The sequence below is a fragment of the Eurosta solidaginis genome, chromosome 1 (assembly GCF_040869045.1).
Source record: "Eurosta solidaginis isolate ZX-2024a chromosome 1, ASM4086904v1, whole genome shotgun sequence".
Lineage (NCBI taxonomy): Eukaryota > Metazoa > Arthropoda > Insecta > Diptera > Tephritidae > Eurosta > Eurosta solidaginis.
The window spans coordinates 260,031,756-260,054,622 of NC_090319.1; the positions used below are offsets into that span (position 1 = coordinate 260,031,756).

The following is a 22,867-nucleotide window of genomic DNA, read 5'->3' on the forward strand; positions in this document are numbered from 1 at the left end:
CAAAAAATTCGCCATTTCTAATTCTGCAGAAAAGTGGAAAATTTTTTCAATTTGTGTGATTTACATTTTGCAGAAATTAATATACGGATTCTTTAATATTTTTTGGTCTACTAAAGTGTGTTTTAGCAAAAAAAACTCATATCAATGTGTGCATGTTTATAAAGAAAGAAAGTGAAATATGTAATTGCATAGTATAAATAATCGTGAGCAATTTTAATGCAGAATAGTAAATTTTGATTTCCACATACATACAAGAAAAAAATTCTTGTTGCCATTAAGATTTATTATCCAAAATTGAAAAACAAAAGATTAGAAAATTCGGTGTAAAAAAACGGCTATGTGTGCAATAAAATAGCCTCTCTTGTTGAGATACCCCTCCATGGTCTCCATTAATTATTGTGACGGAGGTGTGTTTGCAGCAGCAAAGTGAACCCAAACAGTGTAGGTCGTGGTGGTTGTTGTTCGTGATCCGCATCAACTGGACCAGGTGGGGCAATGACGCCACATCCAGTTATACCAAGGTATATACCACAACAGCAACCGGGTAATGCAAGGCCAAGATAGCAGCAACAACCTCCCAAGGCTGGCTATCATAGTTGATTTATAAAAAAACAGTGTTGTGCATCTGTAATGTTTAAATATTTCCTCTGTTGAAACAGTTTCCACGATTCACTGTTCAACGAAAGCAGCAGCCAGCGTATGCCACCACCGAACAGCTGATAACAAAAACTTGGATGCACAGCAGTTTAAAGCCAAAATGGAAGTTGAGGAAATATCTGAAAATAAGGTAAATATATGTTTCGCGTTATTAACAAAATCGCCCTAAATTTTATGAATTAACAGATCGCTACGAACGACAGAGCAACCGAACGTGTGATCAAAGAAAGCACTACAGAAATTATTGCCGGCGGGGCCGTATTCTACAATCCAGTACAAGAATTTAATCGTGATTTAAGTATTTCAGTACTTAATGTATACACAAAACGGTTGATAAGAGAGCGGGAAGCGGCGGCGCATAAAAATCCACAAAATACAAAGGAAAGCAAGCAATGCTAATGACAAGAAACCATACACGGCTGGTGGTGTAAAATACGACGGTGTGTTACGGTCTGCTGCTACGGTCTACGGCTACGACCCACTTGGGAGCGTGTTCACGGGAACACACCTAGCGATGTGGAAAGGGTTGCGATGAAAAATATCGAAAAAGAAGGGAACAGACAGACCGGCCATCACTAGAAGACGGGGAGAGAAAAAAAAAAAAAAAAAACCACCACGAGTTCCGGACAAAAAGTTTTTCGCTCGGCCCCTTCTCTTTCCTTTTTGGATTTGCCACGCTGATGAACGGAGCTAGACCATAACGTGTCTGCTTTTGCCAAGTCTTATCGTATCAACGATTTATATACCTTTTTTTAAATCCGTACAAATCAAATATCAAAACGCTATTCGAAACCGAGAAAATAAAAAGAATTGATTGAGTTTCCGGCACTGGCCGAGAAAAACGTGGGAAAAATTTTGGAAAACAAGGAAGAAGGTCATTTAAAAGGCCAAAGAACAATCAGCAAAATGCCGAGGAACTAGTGGTAATAACCCTTACAAGAATATCCAAATATCCAGCTGAAGTAGTAAGTCAGCGCTTCCAAGTCAAACCTAGTGAGGAAAGTTCTAGGGATTCCGACTCGGATTCGGACGGCACTAACTAATTGTGAGGAGAAGCCTTGATACTCGAAGATAGACCTCTTTCTCTACGTTTGCGAAGTACACCACCACCTTTGGAAAGCGTCCAACACCCCATCCGCCTCCAGGGCCAGCAGTACGCTGCAGCGTAATACAGCGAACGCCCAAGTTAGCACAAAGTCATCCAGAAGGTAAAGGTCCACACGAAGTTGCCTTGCCACCAGGTCCGCTCGATCACCTCAGACCAGAGTGAAACAACCATCAACGCCGGCCTACTGGGTGAGTCAGTTCCTTTTTTTTTGTGCTTAAAAGCGCGGACGCATCTTTGGGCGCTAATGCTTGCCTTTTGGTTATGGGTCGTGCGTTTATGTACCCTATGAATGTGTAGGAAGTCCGGTCAGAATTCAAACCATTAGCGCAATTGTTAAAATAAAATAATGTTGGTTTAAAAAAAAAAAAAAAGAAAACATTTAGAGAAACAACTATTTAAAACGCGGTTCATACATCTATATATATAATTAACTTAAGCATATGCATTTACATGCATATAGAAGAAAGAAAGCGAACACCAAATTTAGTATACCCAACAAAAAAAAAGAGAATGCCCGGTTTAAAAAAAAACACTTCCAGCATATTGGCGTAGACGTTTTCGAGTGGAACGCAAGAATATCTAGAAATGAATATATAAAATGTAAATGTTAAGAAGTCTGCAAATTCTGTAATGCGGTCCACGATCTACTATAGGAATTTTGAGCCAAATAACTACAACTATTTTTAAGGTATTTTTTTTTTACTCCAGTGTGCGTCGCTTGGTTTCCACGTTATTTGCCATGTACAAGCATACCTATGAAATTAAAATCTATTCAGCAGTATGGAAATAAATTCGAAAGAGCATTTAGATGAATTACACATTTTTCCCAGCAAATGACCTGTAAACCAGAGCAACAGCAGCAACAATGTTATCAAATTTAGTTATAATAAGAAGGAATACAATTTCCTGTATAATTGTTTCTTAAAAAAAAAAAACAAAAAAAAAAGAAAATGTTATATGTACATACAGCTGCGAACAAAAGAATAGCAGTTAAAGATATTAAACACCTTTTATTAGTAAAAGAAGGATCATTTATTTGAAAAGCTGCAATAAACTTGCAACCAAACTTGTTTTAGAACCATTTAAAAACGTCTAAAGCCCCAAAAAGGAATTATTACTTTGGCTTTACAAAGTTAATATTTACTATTCATGTTTCTTAATACCGGGATCGAAATGAACTCTATCAAATAGATACTTATGTACAAATTTCTTTGTTCGAAATTATTTCTTGTACCTCTTAAACAAGCATTTTATCACATTTTTCTCTATAACTTAATGCGTATACCTTATTTTGAAGAAAACAAATTTAGATAAAACTCAGGATCGAGTAGTATATATATACATCTTCATATAAATTTTTTTTTTATAAATGATGAGTTATAAATAAATTTGTAATTGAAATGGGAATGCTGGCGTCGCCAATTATTTGGAAGGCATAAGGTAAGACAGGTAAGGGGCCACCGAAATTTTAGGTGCGTCGGTGGCCATGGTTATTTGAGGGTGGGATAAAGCACCGGGCGTCGCAACACCACCCGCGGCGCCCCCCTATATATATTCGGCCTTTTTATTTGTATTTTTATTTTTCAGCCGTTTTTTTTTTAGTTTGATTTTCAACGTTGGTAACCGGCCATGTCCGGTTCGGTAATTTTTTTTTGCGGTTATTTTTTTTAATTTTAAATTTTTGAATTTTTTTTTGAATTTAGATTTTGAATGTCAACGGTCTGTCCGTGACATCCGGTTCGGCCGGATGTTGTTTTATTTTGAATTTTTAAGCGTTTTGAGTTGTCTCTGCGCTTCTGTTAGGTTTTTTTTTGAATTTGACAGCTGCTCGTTTTGATAGGCATGATAGGAACATTTTTCTGCTTATGGCGCAGGAACAGTAAGGTTGGCAAGGACCCGCCCCAGCCGACAATGACTAGCCACTGTGCACCAACACATCATGCCGACCGCCTTCCTTACTGCTCCCTTGTAAATGCGTTTCCATAACAGATGGCGCCCAACGTGGCACCTGAGGCGCTGGCCGCGAGGGTCAGTCGGGTCAACCTGTGAGGTTGACCATCCCACCAGTCCGAGTGAGCAGCCACAGAAGCTGCCACCTACGTTGCGGTGGGATGGTTAGACGGATCAGGTTGTCCGGGCTGGTCATCGGGGGCAGTGGCTGACGGAGCCACGTGACTTAACGTCAGTTATCGGGGTTTTGTATTCACCCGATGAGGCAGTGCTGCACGCACTTTATTTTTTTTGTAGTTGGGGTTTTTATTTTCCCCGGAATGTTGTCCGTTAGTCGGCTATGGAAAATTATATGTCCGCTAACTTGGGTTTTTTTTGTAAAGTAGTTTTTTTTTAGGTTCCTTTAGCCGAATTTGTGTTGTCCAGGGTGAATGTGTGTGCGCTTGTAGTGAGGACCCCAGCTCATCCCACGTCCCAGGTGGTAGCTTGGAATACCACCTGGATGGTGATGGGTTGAGCTGGGATTCAGAGTGGCACCCCTTCCTGTCCCACCAGACTGGGGGAGCGGTTTCGAAACCGCTCCACCCATTGCGGCGGAGGCAGGAGGCGTGTCCAGGGAGAATGGACGGGAGGCCTCAACACCCCCAACCAGTCCCAGGGGCAAGCCCCTGGAGACTGCCCCTGCGTTGCGGCTGGGCGTGTTGAGATCAACCCGTGGGTGCCTGGAACGGACCCTAGTGGGCCCAACCTATCTCGGAGGGGGCCTTAAGACCCCCCCTCGATTGCGGTTGGGAGCACTAGGGCCAAGTATGAATGTGTTTGTATCAAATTTTTTTTTGCCTAGCCTACTGCCTTCTAATGATGGGATGTCAGCGTTCCCATCACCACCTACATTGTTCATATAAAATTTATAGATAACTAACCGTTTTCTTTTCAGCTTTTGAATTTTTTTTTCTATTTTGGTGCGATCATTGATAAATGATTGCATTAATTCTCGCACAATTTTTTTTATATATAGATATATAAACTTTTTTTTTTCTCTTTTAACAAACCATCTTCTGGGAACAGAAGGTTTTTTTTCCGAATACTATTTGACAAAGAATTTTTTTTTCTAACGGATTATGTCGCGTGACCAGTCCTACGGGCAAACGGGCCGGAACACTCCGTTCGAGAGTGCGGGCAGTTTACGAGGGAACCAGCACCGGGGCGGTGCTAATAGGGGGGCTTTTTCGAAAGCAAGGCGTCCTTTGGTGGTGCATACCCCAGTAGGAGGATCCTACGGAAATCCCGCGGGGACTCATATAGGCTCGGGCCCGAACGACGACCGCGACAAACTGGACATACCTGTAAGCACCAGCAATTTAAATGCATCGCTGCTAAACACACACAACATCTCGGGGATAATGACCAATGTGTCGAACTATGCACCAGATGGAGCGGGTGCCTTACCACCAAATCAAGAGGTTGGAAATTTTGGGGACGCTACCAGTGATCAGGCGAACCCCCTAGGAATGCAGGACGAAGCCACTCGTGGAGGCTCGTGGGTGGACGTGCTACACCAACTGTTCCAGGCTTCGCAGGAGGAAATGCGGAGAGAGATGGGCTCAATTAGAGCCAACATGGCCCAGCTCAACGCCGCTCTCGAATCCACGCAGCAAGCACACCAGCAACACAGGAACGCAAGCAGGATGGACCGTAACCCATTACCATCGGTAGTACCGCCAATGTACCCGACTCCAAGCAGCATAACAGTAAAACCGCAGGAGTGGAAAATCGCATTCGACGGCACTGGGAGTGTAAGCGATTTCCTCTTCAAATTAAACACCTTGTGTGAGCGCACACAATGCCCTGACGAACAAATAATGGCCAGTTTCCACTTATTCCTTTCGGGACGAGCCGAAGAATGGTACTGGCTGTTCACAAAACAAAACCCAAATGCGACATATGCCTTTTTGTGCTACTCCTTAAAGAGAGAGTTTGGCACCTTGAAAACGGACCACGAGATCATGATGGAGATCTGCATGCGCAAGCAAAAGGCAAGTGAGTGTTATGACGTGTTTCACGCGGACATAATCTCCTTGAACGCGCGCTTAAGGGAGCCGATGTCAGAGCTTCTACTGATTGACATAATAAAAAGGAACGTCAACAGTAGCCTTAAGCTAATGCTTTTTAATGCGGACGTAAGGAACCTCCATGATCTGCGCGATGTAGCACGCCGAGGTGAACAAGTGCTGAAAGAGAGCAAGCTGCTGGGAGCCAATTACCCAGGACGGCATGTAAGCGAGGCACGCGTGACAACCCCGGACATGACGATGGAAGGCGAGGACGGCGAGATAGATCCGCAGATAGAGGCGCTGGAATATAGACGCAGCAGAAGACCGGACTACTCGGGAATCCAGTGCTGGAATTGCCAGGGAATGGGGCACTCCTATATATATTGCGAGGAACCCATAAAAAGTCCTTTTTGTTTTAAATGTGGGTATAAGGGTGTATTCACTCCTAAATGCCCTAGGGACCATCGCAGGCAGGGAAACCAGTACCCGAGCGAGAAGATGGGGGAACCTCGTTCGGCTTCATAGCTCCCACATCAGCCAGTGCTCGAGGCGTCGTCCCGTGCGCTGAACCAGAGGGCGAATCTCTGCATGGAGGTGGTGAGCTTCCGAGGTGCAGTAGTACCCTGGCAGAAGAACCCTCGACTGTAATAATAACCTTCCCCGATAGTACTGACGATTCGAATAGTTCTGAATCCGAGAGTCGAACGTCCTCTTTCACGATGGGCGAGCAAATCAAAATTCTGCGACGCCAGCATAGGGATGTCGCGTGCCAAACGCAACTTTTCCCAACCCTAGAAGAAAGGGAGGATAGGTATGAACAAATAAGACATACCATTTTTGACCAATATCCGGTATCGGACAATATTTTGAAGTGTAGGAAGAGATACCACAGGAGAGTACAGGAGCGTAGACTGCTGCAAGCCACCACGTTAACGCTTACAGAGGACGAAAGGCCTTTAGTAAAGGCTAGAATTAAAAATAGTTTTCTTGTAGGGTTGTTAGACTCGGGAGCCAACGTCTCCATCTTAGGGAAAAATGGAGTAGAATTCCTAGAGGATAACGGCTTCGAATATCAGCCCTTACATGCGTTCGTATATACCGCGGGCGGCAACAAGCAAAAAATTTTAGGCTCAGTATCTCTACCGGTCACTTTTAAAAATATCACAAAGATTATTCGTTTTTACCTTGTTCCCTCATTGCTCCAAGAAGCATACTTCGGGGTAGATTTTTGGAGAGCATTTGCGTTAGCTCCCGAAATATTCCCGAGCGTAGAGTGCTTAGAGACTAGGCTTGAAAAGGAAGAGGAACTTAACCTCCATGAATTGTCACCAGAACAGAAATCAGAATTGCGAAAAGTCATCGAGACGTTTCCTTCGTACGAGAAGTTAGGCCTAGGGCAAACTAAATTAGTGGAGCATCACATCGACACCGGTGATGCTGTGCCTATAAAAAGCAAGCATTTTCCTCTTTCGCCGCCGAGGCAAGCCGAAGCTTTTAGAGAACTAGACAGGTTACTACAGTTAGGAGTTATAGAAGAATCCAACTCCCCGTGGTGTAGTCCTGTAGTACTGGTCCGGAAACCAGGCAAAGTCAGGCTGTGTATAGATTCGAGAAAGGTCAACGCGGTGACTAAGAAGGATTCGTACCCCCTGCCTCATATCAACGGCTTATTGAGCAGACTGAAAGATACGCATTTTATTAGTGGCATTGATCTGAAAGACGCGTTCTTCCAGATCAAATTGACAGAGTCCTCTAAGGAAAAAACAGCATTCGCAGTTCCGGGGAGGCCTCTGTACCACTTCAAGGTGATGCCATTTGGTCTGTGCAATGGACCGCAGACTATGAGTAGGCTGATGGACAAGGCGATCCCTTCGCGTCTGCGAGAGAACGTCTTTGTCTACCTGGACGATCTGATGGTATGTAGCACTAATTTTGAGGATCATCTAAAATTGCTAGCGGAAGTGGCGAACTGTTTGAGAGATGCAGGTCTGACAATAAATGTGGAAAAAAGTAAATTTTGTCAGAAGGAAATACGCTACTTAGGGTACTTGATAGGCAGCGGGTGTCTGAAAGTGGATCCGGGAAAAGTAGAAGCAATACAAAACTTCCCGATCCCTAAATCCCCTCGGCAAGTGCGTAGGTTTGTGGGCATGGCGAATTGGTACCGAGCGTTTATTACCAATTTTGCGGACTTGGCAGGTCCCTTGACCGACTGTCTCCGCAAGTCAGCAGGCCCGTTCAAGCTTACTCCTGAAGCTATAGAGGCATTCGAAAAACTAAAAGTAGCCTTGAGTTCGGCGCCTGTCTTGGCCCAACCAGACTTTTCCAAAGAATTCGTAATACAATGCGACGCTTCCAAAATAGGTGTTGGCGGAGTGTTGTTCCAGGTCGATGATGACGGCGCTGAGCACCCAATCGCGTTCGTATCGAAAAAGCTGAATAATGCTCAACGCAATTATACAGTAACCGAGCTGGAATGTCTTGCAGCCATAATTAGCGTGAAGCGTTTCCGACCCTATGTCGAAGGATTACCTTTTCGGATTATTACGGACCACTCCAGTCTCAAGTGGTTGATGACACAAAAGGACTTGAGCGGGAGGTTGGCGAGATGGTCACTCTTACTGCAAAGATACGATTTTAGAATGGAACATCGTAAGGGCACCCTGAATGTAGTACCAGACGCGCTGTCGCGTTTTGACGTTGACGAATTAACTTTCACTACCACACCCGGAGAAATAGACTTAGTCTCTCCCGAATTTGCCAGCAAGGAGTATTTAGACTTAATTCGGACCGTCACCGAAAACGAGGAATCACTTCCGGATTTACGAGTGGTGGACGGTGTAATTTTCAAAAGAGTTAAGTTTCGTAAGGGGATGGAAGGGGAAGAAGACTCGCTGTGGCGTTTATGGTTGCCAAAAGGGTTGACTGAGGAAGCAGTGAGATTAGCACATGACGCTAACCGGAGTTACCATGGCGGATGGCTGAAAACCTTAGAACGTGTTAGGCAGAAGTACTTCTGGCCGCAGCAGGCTAAGGACGTCAGGGACTACGTCCAGCGTTGTGACACCTGCAAAACGGTAAAACCCACCAATCAGCAGTCGAGACCACCTATAGGGAGTGCCTTTGAATCCGAAAGGCCATTTCAGCGGTTGTATTGCGACTTTCTAGGGCCGTATCCGAGATCTAAGCGGCGAAATCAATTTCTTTTCATAGTACTAGACCATTTTTCAAAATACGTTTGGCTAAAGCCCATGCAGAGAGCTACCACGTTAACGTTATAAATTACTTCGCTTCAGAAATTTTTCCGGCTGTAGGGGTCCCCGAGTTTATTCACAGTGACAATGGTAAACAGTTTATCTCGAAGGAAATGAACCAATTTTTTGCAAACTACGGGGTGACGCACGTGAGGACGGGGCTATATTCTCCCCAAGCGAACGCATCCGAACGCGTCAACAGAGAAATTGTTTCTAAGATTAGGATTTTCCTAAAAGATAAACCTGACCATACTGATTGGGATAAGCATATACCCGAGATTTTATCAGTTTTGAGAAGTGATTTTCATACAGCGATTCAGTGTTCTCCATACTTTGCGTTATATGGCCAAAACATGGTCCAACATGCCTCAACGTACAACATTTTAGGGAAACTCGGCAGCCTTCGAGAAGACCAGGTCAAGGTAGTAAGCCGAGCTGACAAGTTGACTAATATTCGTGAGCAGATCCGTAGAAATTTAGATCAGGCCAAAGATAGGGGAGTAACCACCTATAACAAGCGCTCTAGACACGTCAACTATAAGGAAGGTCAGGAAGTTTTTCGGAGAAACTTTGCCTTAAGTAATTTTAAACAGGGCATTAATGCCAAATTCCTACCCAAATACCTGAAGTGTCGCGTGCTTCGAAAAATAGGCAACGCATTGTATGATCTCGAGGACCTAAACGGGAAATTGATAGGTCGCTTTCACGCGTCGGACATTCGCCCGCAATGAACTAGAAAACGTTTCTTTTGCCAATTTACAATTTGATTTTTTTTTATACACCCACCAATTGGACCTTTTTTTTTGTCTGGGCGTTTTGGCGGTCGGGGACATCTCGCCCAGTATTCTCCCCGAGCACTGACCTCATAGGTTGTTCACACGCGTACTCACCGAGGACCGTGAACACCCTGGCAGTCCACGCTTAGGTCGGACTAGCCTTTCGGAGTTTGGACGAGTTCTCCGTATCAAAATGTCTATTTTTTTTTTGTCTTGCCTTTTGTGGGGGCGATAACCACTGAAACCTTTCGGAGTTTTGACGAGTTCTCCATAACAAATGTCTAATTGCCGCAAAGCCCTTTTAAACTAGGAAACAGAATTAATTCCCAAATTTGACTTAACTTTTTTTTTGATGGCCCCATGTTGCCCGGCTAGCTTCGTAGTAGGACTTTGAGACTCTTATCTCAGGGGTGAGTCGTGCCCCACGTTGCTTGTCATCGGAGATCCCTGGCAATGGCTTCCCACAGATGATCCGGTTCCCTGTTCGCTTCATCGTCAGGTCTTCAAAGCGAAGCAGGTTTGTTACGGTCTGCTGCTACGGTCTACGGCTACGACCCACTTGGGAGCGTGTTCACGGGAACACACCTAGCGATGTGGAAAGGGTTGCGATGAAAAATATCGAAAAAGAAGGGAACAGACAGACCGGCCATCACTAGAAGACGGGGAGAGAAAAAAAAAAAAAAAAAACCACCACGAGTTCCGGACAAAAAGTTTTTCGCTCGGCCCCTTCTCTTTCCTTTTTGGATTTGCCACGCTGATGAACGGAGCTAGACCATAACGTGTCTGCTTTTGCCAAGTCTTATCGTATCAACGATTTATATACCTTTTTTTAAATCCGTACAAATCAAATATCAAAACGCTATTCGAAACCGAGAAAATAAAAAGAATTGATTGAGTTTCCGGCACTGGCCGAGAAAAACGTGGGAAAAATTTTGGAAAACAAGGAAGAAGGTCATTTAAAAGGCCAAAGAACAATCAGCAAAATGCCGAGGAACTAGTGGTAATAACCCTTACAAGAATATCCAAATATCCAGCTGAAGTAGTAAGTCAGCGCTTCCAAGTCAAACCTAGTGAGGAAAGTTCTAGGGATTCCGACTCGGATTCGGACGGCACTAACTAATTGTGAGGAGAAGCCTTGATACTCGAAGATAGACCTCTTTCTCTACGTTTGCGAAGTACACCACCACCTTTGGAAAGCGTCCAACACCCCATCCGCCTCCAGGGCCAGCAGTACGCTGCAGCGTAATACAGCGAACGCCCAAGTTAGCACAAAGTCATCCAGAAGGTAAAGGTCCACACGAAGTTGCCTTGCCACCAGGTCCGCTCGATCACCTCAGACCAGAGTGAAACAACCATCAACGCCGGCCTACTGGGTGAGTCAGTTCCTTTTTTTTTGTGCTTAAAAGCGCGGACGCATCTTTGGGCGCTAATGCTTGCCTTTTGGTTATGGGTCGTGCGTTTATGTACCCTATGAATGTGTAGGAAGTCCGGTCAGAATTCAAACCATTAGCGCAATTGTTAAAATAAAATAATGTTGGTTTAAAAAAAAAAAAAAAGAAAACATTTAGAGAAACAACTATTTAAAACGCGGTTCATACATCTATATATATAATTAACTTAAGCATATGCATTTACATGCATATAGAAGAAAGAAAGCGAACACCAAATTTAGTATACCCAACAAAAAAAAGAGAATGCCCGGTTTAAAAAAAAACACTTCCAGCATATTGGCGTAGACGTTTTCGAGTGGAACGCAAGAATATCTAGAAATGAATATATAAAATGTAAATGTTAAGAAGTCTGCAAATTCTGTAATGCGGTCCACGATCTACTATAGGAATTTTGAGCCAAATAACTACAACTATTTTTAAGGTATTTTTTTTTTACTCCAGTGTGCGTCGCTTGGTTTCCACGTTATTTGCCATGTACAAGCATACCTATGAAATTAAAATCTATTCAGCAGTATGGAAATAAATTCGAAAGAGCATTTAGATGAATTACACATTTTTCCCAGCAAATGACCTGTAAACCAGAGCAACAGCAGCAACAATGTTATCAAATTTAGTTATAATAAGAAGGAATACAATTTCCTGTATAATTGTTTCTTAAAAAAAAAAAACAAAAAAAAAAGAAAATGTTATATGTACATACAGCTGCGAACAAAAGAATAGCAGTTAAAGATATTAAACACCTTTTATTAGTAAAAGAAGGATCATTTATTTGAAAAGCTGCAATAAACTTGCAACCAAACTTGTTTTAGAACCATTTAAAAACGTCTAAAGCCCCAAAAAGGAATTATTACTTTGGCTTTACAAAGTTAATATTTACTATTCATGTTTCTTAATACCGGGATCGAAATGAACTCTATCAAATAGATACTTATGTACAAATTTCTTTGTTCGAAATTATTTCTTGTACCTCTTAAACAAGCATTTTATCACATTTTTCTCTATAACTTAATGCGTATACCTTATTTTGAAGAAAACAAATTTAGATAAAACTCAGGATCGAGTAGTATATATATACATCTTCATATAAATTTTTTTTTTATAAATGATGAGTTATAAATAAATTTGTAATTGAAATGGGAATGCTGGCGTCGCCAATTATTTGGAAGGCATAAGGTAAGACAGGTAAGGGGCCACCGAAATTTTAGGTGCGTCGGTGGCCATGGTTATTTGAGGGTGGGATAAAGCACCGGGCGTCGCAACACCACCCGCGGCGCCCCCCTATATATATTCGGCCTTTTTATTTGTATTTTTATTTTTCAGCCGTTTTTTTTTTAGTTTGATTTTCAACGTTGGTAACCGGCCATGTCCGGTTCGGTAATTTTTTTTTGCGGTTATTTTTTTTAATTTTAAATTTTTGAATTTTTTTTTGAATTTAGATTTTGAATGTCAACGGTCTGTCCGTGACATCCGGTTCGGCCGGATGTTGTTTTATTTTGAATTTTTAAGCGTTTTGAGTTGTCTCTGCGCTTCTGTTAGGTTTTTTTTTGAATTTGACAGCTGCTCGTTTTGATAGGCATGATAGGAACATTTTTCTGCTTATGGCGCAGGAACAGTAAGGTTGGCAAGGACACGCCCCAGCCGACAATGACTAGCCACTGTGCACCAACACATCATGCCGACCGCCTTCCTTACTGCTCCCTTGTAAATGCGTTTCCATAACAGGTGGACTGCGAATATTGGAAGCGCTTGCTGCAACAGGTTTACGTAGCATAAGTTATGCAAAAGAAGTACCAGACGTGCGTGAAATTGTTGCAAATGATCTATCTAAGGTGGCAGTAGAATCCATTAGCGTAAATATGCGACACAATGGAGTGGAACATTTAATTGTGCCAAGCGAAGGGGATGCAATGTAGGTTTGATATACGAATCAATAGCTAGTGATTTAACTGTAATAATCAATAATAAAATTCGCAATAGGACTCTCATGTACCTTTCAACTTCATATGAGAAGCGTTTCGATGTTATAGACCTAGATCCTTATGGTTGTCCGAATCGCTTTCTGGATGGCGCTATACATTCACTGACAAGTGGGGGTTCATTAATTGTAACTGGGAATGATATGGCTGTGCTGGCAGGCAATACGCCTGAAGCCTGCAATGCCAAATATAGTTCTGTGCCTTTGCGTATGAAATGCTGCCATGAGATGGGATTGCGTATACTATTGCATTGCATTGAAACGCACTCTAATCGTTATGGAAAATATATTGAGCCACTTTTGAGCATTTCTGCCAATTTTTATATACGCGTATTTGTGCGTATGCATGAGGTTGGTATACAGCATTTTGGCCTTTTACCACAATCCATTACTTACCATATCTTTATATTATGAACACAGCAAACAATGAATGGTATTTCAATGCACTGGTTGTGATACCTATACGCTACAGCCTATGGGTATTGTAAAAGGCAAGATCTCAGATAAAGGCAATGCGGAAGTAAAATTCGGTATACCAACTGGACCAAATGTTAATACAAATTGTGCGTATTGCGGTGATAAACATCATGTAAGTTTCAACTATCCCACTTAAGTATTTAAACTCGAATAAATCAAATTATTTCCTTCTTACTTAATTGGTGCTTAACCGTTTAAACGGTTATGTCCGTTCAAAAAGACGCGTCAGTCGCTTTTTCAGAGGGTTAACTGGCACCAATTGTTCACACCAAATTGTTTCTTATATTCCCAAATATAGATGGGCGGTCCACTTTGGTCGCATCCCATACATGATCCAACGTTTGTTGAAGAATTGCTACAAATCATAGAAGAAAAACCGCTAAGTGATTTGGACACACAACGTCGTTTAAAAGGTGTGTTATCGGCGGTATGCCTGAACTTGTATTGGGTACATGAGTTTTTATGTAAAAAATATTCATCATATCCAACATCAATACCTCGCATTCAATTGTGGACGCTGTACGCACTATATTGGGTTCATGTAATACGGACAAGCATATTCTTGATTCCAGTGGCAAGGCCACAATTTCAAATGATGGGGCAACCATTAAGAAACTATTGGATAAAATAATAACACAACGTAGCGTGCTCAAGTGGTATAAGCTTATCTGGAAAAGATATTTCGTAACGAAAACCCTGGAAGATTACCGCGTCTTGTCTGCTGTGGTTCAACAAAATATAACGTTTTGATCCCTGGACCACGAATCCGAGAGTGGAAATTAAGAATTTAATTTCTGTCACAAGATATTTAAAAAAACCGCAAAATGGCCACGGAGCGCTCCGAAACCGGAGGTGGGATCCATAGTATTTTTGTGCAGAACAGCTTTCTGCATTGGGGGCCTTCGGCCGCGCTTATAAAAAATTACCCTGGGTGGGTCCAACACCGGTTTGGAGACCCAAATTATATCCGCGCAAAACACTTTTACCCACAGTTTTTCTTGTGGGTACCACAAAATCATCAAAATTACAATATCCACATGAAAATTTTTAATTTTGTTTGCAAATATCTCCGAAACGAAATAAAATTTCCAATTTCCGCTTTCAGATTCGTGATCCTGGGTCCAAAGCGCGTCTTTTGACACCTCTCCCGATATTTTTAGACGAGTTTTAGCAGTTGTGAGCTAAAGTAAAGAATTACCCAAATTTTTTATTATGATGTCATGGATGATGTCATACTGCCGACGTCGGAGTTAAAGCTGCTGCAAACCTTTGGGGGTGTCTTTACCGTTAATACAACAACAACCTCAAATAAAGCCGTAACATCCGTGATCGTTGGACTTTTACGTAAAAATATGGGTTCGCATAATAACATATCGCTCATTTACTTCAATGGTGTCATAACTCCAAAAACACAATTTTCCAGGAGAGCCATTCAAAGATTTTAACTGCCATATGTTGCCCATATAAAGGCTTATTTTCATTGTGCTATAGTGGTAAAGTTTTAACTGATCACAAAGATTTTTTTATGCAACATAGATTATGATATTGGGTACGTTTATATGTTATTAACTCAAAAGTCATGTTTTTTGAGTTATGACACTATTGAAATAAATGAGCTATATGTACGTGCTCCTACTACTTTGTTCGTGTTCGGCACGATGTGAACGTGTGATTGAAGGTAATTTTCCTTATCGTATTCTATCGGTGACTATTCGGCCCCTTAACGCATGACACACATCAGGACTTAACAAAAATATTCTTACCTTTTTCCTCTCCATTTTCTTAACTTTTTAAATGAATAGATTTCTTAACTCATGTAAGAAGGCCTTCAAATCAGGCATTTGCACTCCTTATCATATTAGACTAACAAAGTTGCTCTTGCCTCTGAAGAAAGAAGACTTGAGGCTCATGAGGCGAGTGTTTACGAGGACATTCCCTCCGGGGGTCTCATGCTTAGTGCATGCGTTCGTTTTTGCGCGCGCGTAGCTAAGGCTCCGTTCCCTCGAGGAAGCATAGTTATCAGACTTAGAGCCAGGATTTTAGTTGTTACCTTGAAAACTTCTAGTATTTGCCAATCGGGCTTTTCCGTTTGGTCATCACACCGATTCTGGTAACATTGCGGACACATACACCCTATATGAAGTGCTTTGACCGGCCAGCTCAAGTAAACCGTTTACATTAAGGCTGGTCAAGAACTAATTAAAATTATGTAGAAAAGTAATTCATCTGAAATGAAATGTACAAATGAAGCTCATGTTCGGTTACACCCGAACTTAGACACCCTTACTTGTTCTACCTGTTTCAGAAGTTATTTTATTCATGACTTACATTATTGGGCGCTAAAGTAAAGAATTACCTTTATATCTTAATTGCCTGATTAAGAGAATGCGAGAGGTACACATGATCTACCAGCAGGAAAGGCGCGGATCCAAGCACGGGGCTGTAAATTGTCGAAGATTATGTGTAGGTCTTACAACCTTAGACAAACAAAGTTACTTATATCATTAAAAAGGGAGGCCTGTAGACTCATGACTGGTATTCTGACTCGTCACTGCTTTCTGGCGTCACATGCCTTTAAATTAGGCTTGGTCAGTGCTAGCAGATTTTGTATGTCGGGGTTGATTCTGGATAGGTAAGAGTTTAACCTGTTACAGTATCCAGAACGAAGTTGAGCTAGAGTGACTCGCTTTTCTCTGGGGAGTATGCGTTCCTCTTCCGCGAGGTTTGGATACTTTTCTTTGAATACTGGATTCACCGGGCAATTCCTAGCATAAAGGTCCGACGCTTGTTTATGGAGTTCACCAAGGACCTGCTTGTGTTTTTTCGCTTCATACGGCTGGGTTCTCAGGAGCCGTATTTCCTCAAAATGCTTACGGAGATGACTCCTTAGGCCCCTAGGCGGTGCTGGTTGACCAATCAGATGTCTATTGGGATGCTCAGGTTTCTGGGTACAGGAACTGTTTGGTCAGCATCTCATTTCTCTCCCTGATGGGGAGTATTCTCGCCTCATTATGCAGATGGTGTTCTACGTACATAAGAAGACAGCCCGTTGCAATTCTGAGAGCAGTATTTTGGCAGGCCTGTAGCTTCTTCCAGTGGGTAATTTTTAGGCTTTGCGACCATATGGGTAACGCATAGCACTTAATCGGCTGGCTAATTGCTTTGTGTGTAGTCATGAGCGTTTCTTTATCCTTTCCCCAGGTACTGCCAGCGAGGGATTTGAGGATTTTGGTACGGCTCTGAATTCTCGGAACAATTGCGGCTGCGTGCTCACCAAAATGTAGGTCCTGATGAAAGTCACACCCAAAATTTTAAGGTGTAAGACAGTCGGTAGGGTAATGTCATATGGTCGACATTTGGCGCGGCCATGTTTTAAATAAGATCACCGATGATTTGGTTCGTTACAATATCAGGTTTCGCGAGGCGACAAAAATGGAGAGATTGGGGAGATAGCTGTTTATTTTATTACAAAGCTCATCGGTGTAGGAAACAATAGCATAGGCGTAGAAGCAATAGTGACTCCTGGTGGTAAAGGTAGCTATTGATATGTAGAAGTTAAGCAGAAGTTTGAATATGAGTTTTTTTAAGTTATTGCAAAAAAAGCGTTGAGGATTTTTATTATCTTACCAGGTACCTTCGTACATGTTTCTAAGAATGAAGAATAAAGCCTATTCAAACTCAATTTTGACCAGGACAAAGCCGCTGAGACTTCGCTATACTTTAACATACAATACGTTACCCCATTTTAGCACAACTATCATTTTTTGATTTTATTAAATTTTAATAAATGTTTCTTCCTCTACAGTTCCATTTCGGTATTGGATGGTAAATATGGCTTTCGCATTTTCTCCATCAATAATTGTGACGAGGTGGAACAAATCTATGCGCGTAAATCGCAACATATTATCTTGGTCGAGCGTTTCTTCAATAGCTCTCTACTGGTGATGGAACAGCAGAGAAACCCAACTGTTTACAAATGTTACACTTCAAAAAGAATAAAAATATCTGTCATTGCGTCTACGGCTCAATTCCCCATAGTATATGAATGAATCGAACGCACCTAATTGTCTGCCCAACTGATAGTATACATATTCATCAAATCGAAAATATTGCACCAAACGAACTGGGTCTGAATACTGAAACAGTACACATATTCAAAATCGATGAGAACGCTGTGATGATGGTATAGGGTGAGTTGTTGAATAGCATACGAAAACCACTTTAACCCATCTATATATTTGCATTACAGCTAAAGCTTTACAAACAGCAAAAATTGCTTGCGCCAAGCAATTGGAAAAGGCAGTGAAGCATTCATCACACTGTACGGATGGTGCAAAGTTAGAATCTGCTGTTGCAACTGCTGCCACCGACACAACGGTCATCTCTACTTCGCCGAGTAGCGGCTCGTCCGACTATCTATCGAAGACAGTATAATAATATCTTTTGCCAACACAGGTTAGCGATGTGCTTGCACAGGAAACGATTTCAATTGGAAAACGAAACCCAATTAAGCGAGTTTATGTTATTATTAAAGTACGTACTTCTTTTTTATATGAACTGTATTAATTTAAGTTACAATTTCATGTACATATACAATAAAGTATGTCGTGTTACGATTGCTGTTGGAATTAGATTTGAAACCAATCAATATTTCTGCTAAGGGTTGCAGAATTATTGCTGGAATGATTAGATTTAGAACAATAATAAGTCTTACTCAATTACTAGTCCTACATTTTTAAATTCATATTTTACTTTACTTTATTACTTTCAAATTCAATTACGACAGCAATCGGTTTCCACGACACCTTTGAATATTCTTCATCAGAAAAAAAAGAGTAAATCTAATCTGAATTTCTAATTAGCTTTAAGTTTTAGATTTAAATTGATTCAAATAATTATAGTTTTTTCTAAAGCTTAAAATTATTTTCTGTTCGCTTGGAAAATATTTCAATTGGAAAACGAAAACCAATTAAGCGAGTTTATTTATTATTAAAATACTTACTTTTCTTTATTTGAACTGTATTAATTTAAGTTACAATTTCATGTACATATAAATAAATAAATAAATAAATAAAGTATGTCGTGGTACGATTGCTGTTGGAATTAGATTTGAAACCAATCAATACTTCTGCTAAGTGTTGCAGAATTATTGCTGGAATGGTTAGATTTAGAACAATAATAAGTCTGACTCAATTACTAGTCGTACATTTTTAAGTTCACCAATTACGACAGCAATCTGATTCCACGACACGTTGAATATTCTTGATCTGAAAAAAAATAAACCTAATCTGAATTTCTATTAAGCTTTAAGTTGTAGATTATTCAAATAATTGGAGTTTTTTCTAAAGCTTAAAATTATTTTCTGCTCGCTTAGAAAAGATTTCAATTGGAAAACAAAAACCAATTAAGCGAGTTTATTTATTATTAAAGTACTTACTTCTTTTTTATATCAACTGTATTAATATAAGTTCCAATTTCATGTACATATATAATAATATTGAAAATAATAAATATTGAAAATTCAATTTTTTTGGTTCATATTTTAATCATATGGTTGCTCCAGGTAAAGTAAATCTGTAGGTAAAATTCATGTTATATGACGGTTATATAAATGGTAAAACCGCAGTAAAATTGATTGTCAAATGACTCGAAAATGTAGAGTGAAATGGCGGAGAATATGACCGCCATTTGACGAGCATTGTGACGTGTGTGAACAGCACAGTACTATGCTCACATCCTATAGGTGGGAGCGGAATGCATGATCACATTAATAGGAACGAAACGGAACATTTGGTCACAAAACCTAATCGCCCCATGCAAAAATGACTATGAATATAACCGCTGCAGAAAGTCCCTGCAAAAACGCTCCACGTCATTTTACTAGTCATTTTACGGTCATTCTGACTTTCTGCAGCGGTTATATTCATAGTCACGTTTGCATGGGCGTGATGAACTTTTGTGACCAAATTTTCCGTTTCGTTCCTATTAATGTGATCGTGCATTCCGCTCCCACTTATAGGATGTGAGCATAGCACTGTGCTGCTCACACACGTCACAATGCTCGTCAAATGGCGGTCATTTTTCCGTCATTTCACTCTACATTTTCGAGTCATTTGGCAATCAATTTTACTGCGGTTTTACCATTTATATAACCGCCATATAACATGAATTTTACCTGCAGATTTACTTTACTGGAGCAGCCATATGAATAAAATATGAACCAAAAATTTTGAATTTTCAATATTTATTATTTTCAATATTATTATATATGTACATGAACTTGGAACTTATATTAATCCAGTTCATATAAAACAGAAGAACTTTAATAATAAATAAACTCGCTTAATTGGTTTTTGTTTTCCAATTGAAATCTCTTCTAAGCGAGCAAAAAATAATTTTAAGCTTCAGAAAAAACTCCAATTATTTGAATAATCTACAACTTAAAGCTTAGTAGAAATTCAGATCAAGAATATTCAAAGGTGTCGTGGATCCGATTGCTGTCGTAATTGAAGAACTTAAAAATGTACGACTATTAATTGAGTCAGACTTATTATTGTTCTAAATCTAATCATCAAGCAATAATTCTGCAACCCAAAGCAGGAGTATTGATTGGTTTCAAATCTAATTCCGACAGCAATCGTATCACATCCCTTATTATATATGTACGTGATATTGCAACTTAAATTAATACAATTGATATAAAGAAAAGTAAGTACTTTAATAATAACATAAACTCTCTTAATTGGATTTTGTTTTCCAATTGAAATCTTTTCTAAGCGAGCAGAAAATAATTTTAAGCTTCAGAAAAAACTTCAATTATTTGAATAATCTACAACTTAAAGCTTAGTAGAAATTCAGATTACGTTTACTCTTTTTTCAAATCAAGAATATTCAAAGGTGTCGTGGAATCCGATTGCTGTCGTAATTGATGAACTTAAAAATGTACGACTTGTAATAAAGTCAGACTTATTATTGTTCTAAATCTAATTATTCAAGCAATAATTCTGCAACCCTTAGCAGGAGTATTGATTGGTTTCAAATCTAATTCCGACAGCTAATCGTATCACATCCCTTATTATATATGTACGTGATATTGCAACTTAAATTAATACTGTTGATATAAAGAAAGAAAATACTTTAACAATAAATAAACTCTCTTAATTGGTTTTTGTTTTCCAATTGAAATCTTTTCCTGTGCAAGCATATCGCTAACCTGTGTTGGCAAAACATATGATTATACTGTCTTCGATAGATAGTCGGACGAGCCGCTACTCGGCGAAGTAGAGATGACCGTTGTGTCGGTGGCAGCTGTTACAACAGCAGTTTCTAACTTTACACCATCCGTACAGTGTGATGAATGCTTCACTGCCTTTTCCGGCTTAAAGCTGGGGTCATTGGTGCCGTATGTCGTATCGCTGTATCCGTATCCCTAACGTAATCAGCTGTTTATCGTTACGACGGTAAACCAAAACCCAATTGGTTGGCTACGATACGGTTACGACTTTAGCGGCACCAATAATCGATTGCATTGATTCTCATAAGGTTGGTCGAATCAGCTGTTAAAAGGTTACCGATACGGTTACCGATAAAGCACCAATGTCTCCAGCTTTATGTGCAAGACATGGTTCAATTATGTTGAACCATAGTACAGGTCTACAAGTAGGATATGTAGAAGGACGCACATACACAGCAACGCTCACCTGATAAAATGCTTGTTCTTGTTCGTTTTTTTTGTGGATGCTATTTGGCACTGTTGTACTTCTTAGGAACAAAAAAAATTTAGTAGTTGCTATCGAAAACTGCTTAAAATTTTTATTGTTATATTACAAAGAAATATACTTATTTACTTTCAAACGAGCACTTAATTACATCTTTCTTTAATATCCATATATTTTGGACAATTTTATTTAACAAATTATGATACTTTATTACCGGGGAAGATTGCTAAAACACGACCAAAACCGTCGGGGGAGGTATTAATAGACGCGTTTTTGCCTCGCTTCCAATAATTCGAATACTTTTCCGCCTTTGTACTATTGATAACAGGACAAAACGCGTATTTTCATTTTTTTTCCGTTTTTATGGACGGGTTATTGCAGTGGACCTCGGTTTCAAACTGTTTTTCGCGGAGAACTTTTGAACGGGTAGAAAAACTTAACTCCCGTGTTTGTATTCTTAATACTGGAATAACTACGCGTCCTCAGATACCCCAATTGAAGACTTTTTTATAATTTTCTGAAGGACCCATATGGGTGCACTTAAAATTTCCTACTAATTTCGTTCAAAAAAATTTACCACCACAGCAACCCATATCTAATATTCCGATCCCTTTTTTGCTTCCCTGTGTCGCTTTCGACGAAGCAACCCCGGTAATTTTGACACTTCGTTCAGTGTCAAAACTCATGTTCCACTGGGTTCCACGCTAGTTTGACACTGACCGAAGTGTCAAACTGCCGTGTGTTAGAAAAGGAAAGAAATTGTTTCCCTCTCATACATATCATACTTGTAAACCTGTACAATGATGTTGAACCATGGTGCAAGACAAAATTGCAACCATTGTTTACTATATAGCAGGGATGCACCTTAACGTTAATCTAATCGTTTATCAAAAAATTTCCACGGTTTCCGTTGAAACACTTCGAAATATTATCGATAAAGAAAATATCAAGATAAATTGTATCTCGTTTTTAACGGAAACGAAAAGCCTTCGTTAACGTTAAAAATTGTAAATGTAATTTGTTTGTGTAGTTCGTTGGTGGTAATGTCAAAAATACTCTGAGAAATGTTCGTACTGTCAAAATTCATGAGAAAAGTTGCAATCAGCTTGGCTAATAGGGGGACTCATGATAGCATATAAACTTATAAGGTGTAAAATTATATCCATTTACACACGCGGTTATATGAACGCACCTAGTAATACTCTTGATAAACTTGATAGTTTTTTAGCTGTATTATTTCCAAAAAAATTTTTTTGATTGTTATACAAATTAAAAAATACCAAGATTAAGTGAAAAATCAAAACTAAAACGTCTTTACTAAGATATTCTTGTAAATTACTTGCTGATGTTGGAGATTTCTGATGAAAATGCCTGCTGTAATATCTGCAAGGTTGCATTCCTTTGAGTTTATCGCGTTTACACAATGAAATGTGCGCGTAAATTTATA

At 40.1% G+C, this 22,867-nt stretch overlaps 1 protein-coding gene across 5 annotated transcripts; it reads left to right on the forward strand.

Annotated features, from left to right (window-relative positions):
• Window positions 1-874: 874 nt before the first annotated feature.
• On the forward strand, window positions 875-19,227 carry LOC137237203 (tRNA (guanine(26)-N(2))-dimethyltransferase-like). Of its 5 annotated transcripts, XR_010948864.1 has the most exons (7): window positions 875-1,097; window positions 12,973-13,159; window positions 13,228-13,576; window positions 13,646-13,814; window positions 14,001-15,380; window positions 17,508-17,892; window positions 17,952-19,227. XR_010948864.1 is itself a non-coding variant. In XM_067760553.1 (6 exons), the coding sequence occupies exons 2-4, from the start codon at window positions 13,153-13,155 to the stop codon at window positions 13,679-13,681; spliced, it is 396 nt and encodes a 131-aa protein (XP_067616654.1). In that variant the 5' UTR covers window positions 875-1,097; window positions 12,973-13,152; the 3' UTR covers window positions 13,682-13,814; window positions 14,001-17,892; window positions 17,952-19,227. The 5 variants fall into 5 exon arrangements, 4 of the variants coding, with proteins under 4 accessions (XP_067616654.1, XP_067616651.1, XP_067616652.1 ...); XM_067760553.1 differs by having other exon boundaries at window positions 12,973-13,163; window positions 14,001-17,892; XM_067760550.1 differs by having other exon boundaries at window positions 14,001-17,892.
• The last annotated feature ends 3,640 nt before the right edge of the window (window positions 19,228-22,867 follow it).

What these genes read in the sequence shown, in the direction of transcription:
- LOC137237203 (XM_067760550.1), top strand. Translation starts at nt 13,107, where the DNA reads ATGCGACACAATGGAGTGGAACATTTAATTGTGCCAAGCGAAGGGGAT. An exon ending in CCAAGCGAAGGGGATGCAAT is followed by an intron (nt 13,160 to 13,227) that starts GTAGGTTTGATA and finishes AATTCGCAATAG; the next exon opens with GACTCTCATGTACCTTTCAA. An exon ending in TATTTGTGCGTATGCATGAG is followed by an intron (nt 13,577 to 13,645) that starts GTTGGTATACAG and finishes TTATGAACACAG; the next exon opens with CAAACAATGAATGGTATTTC.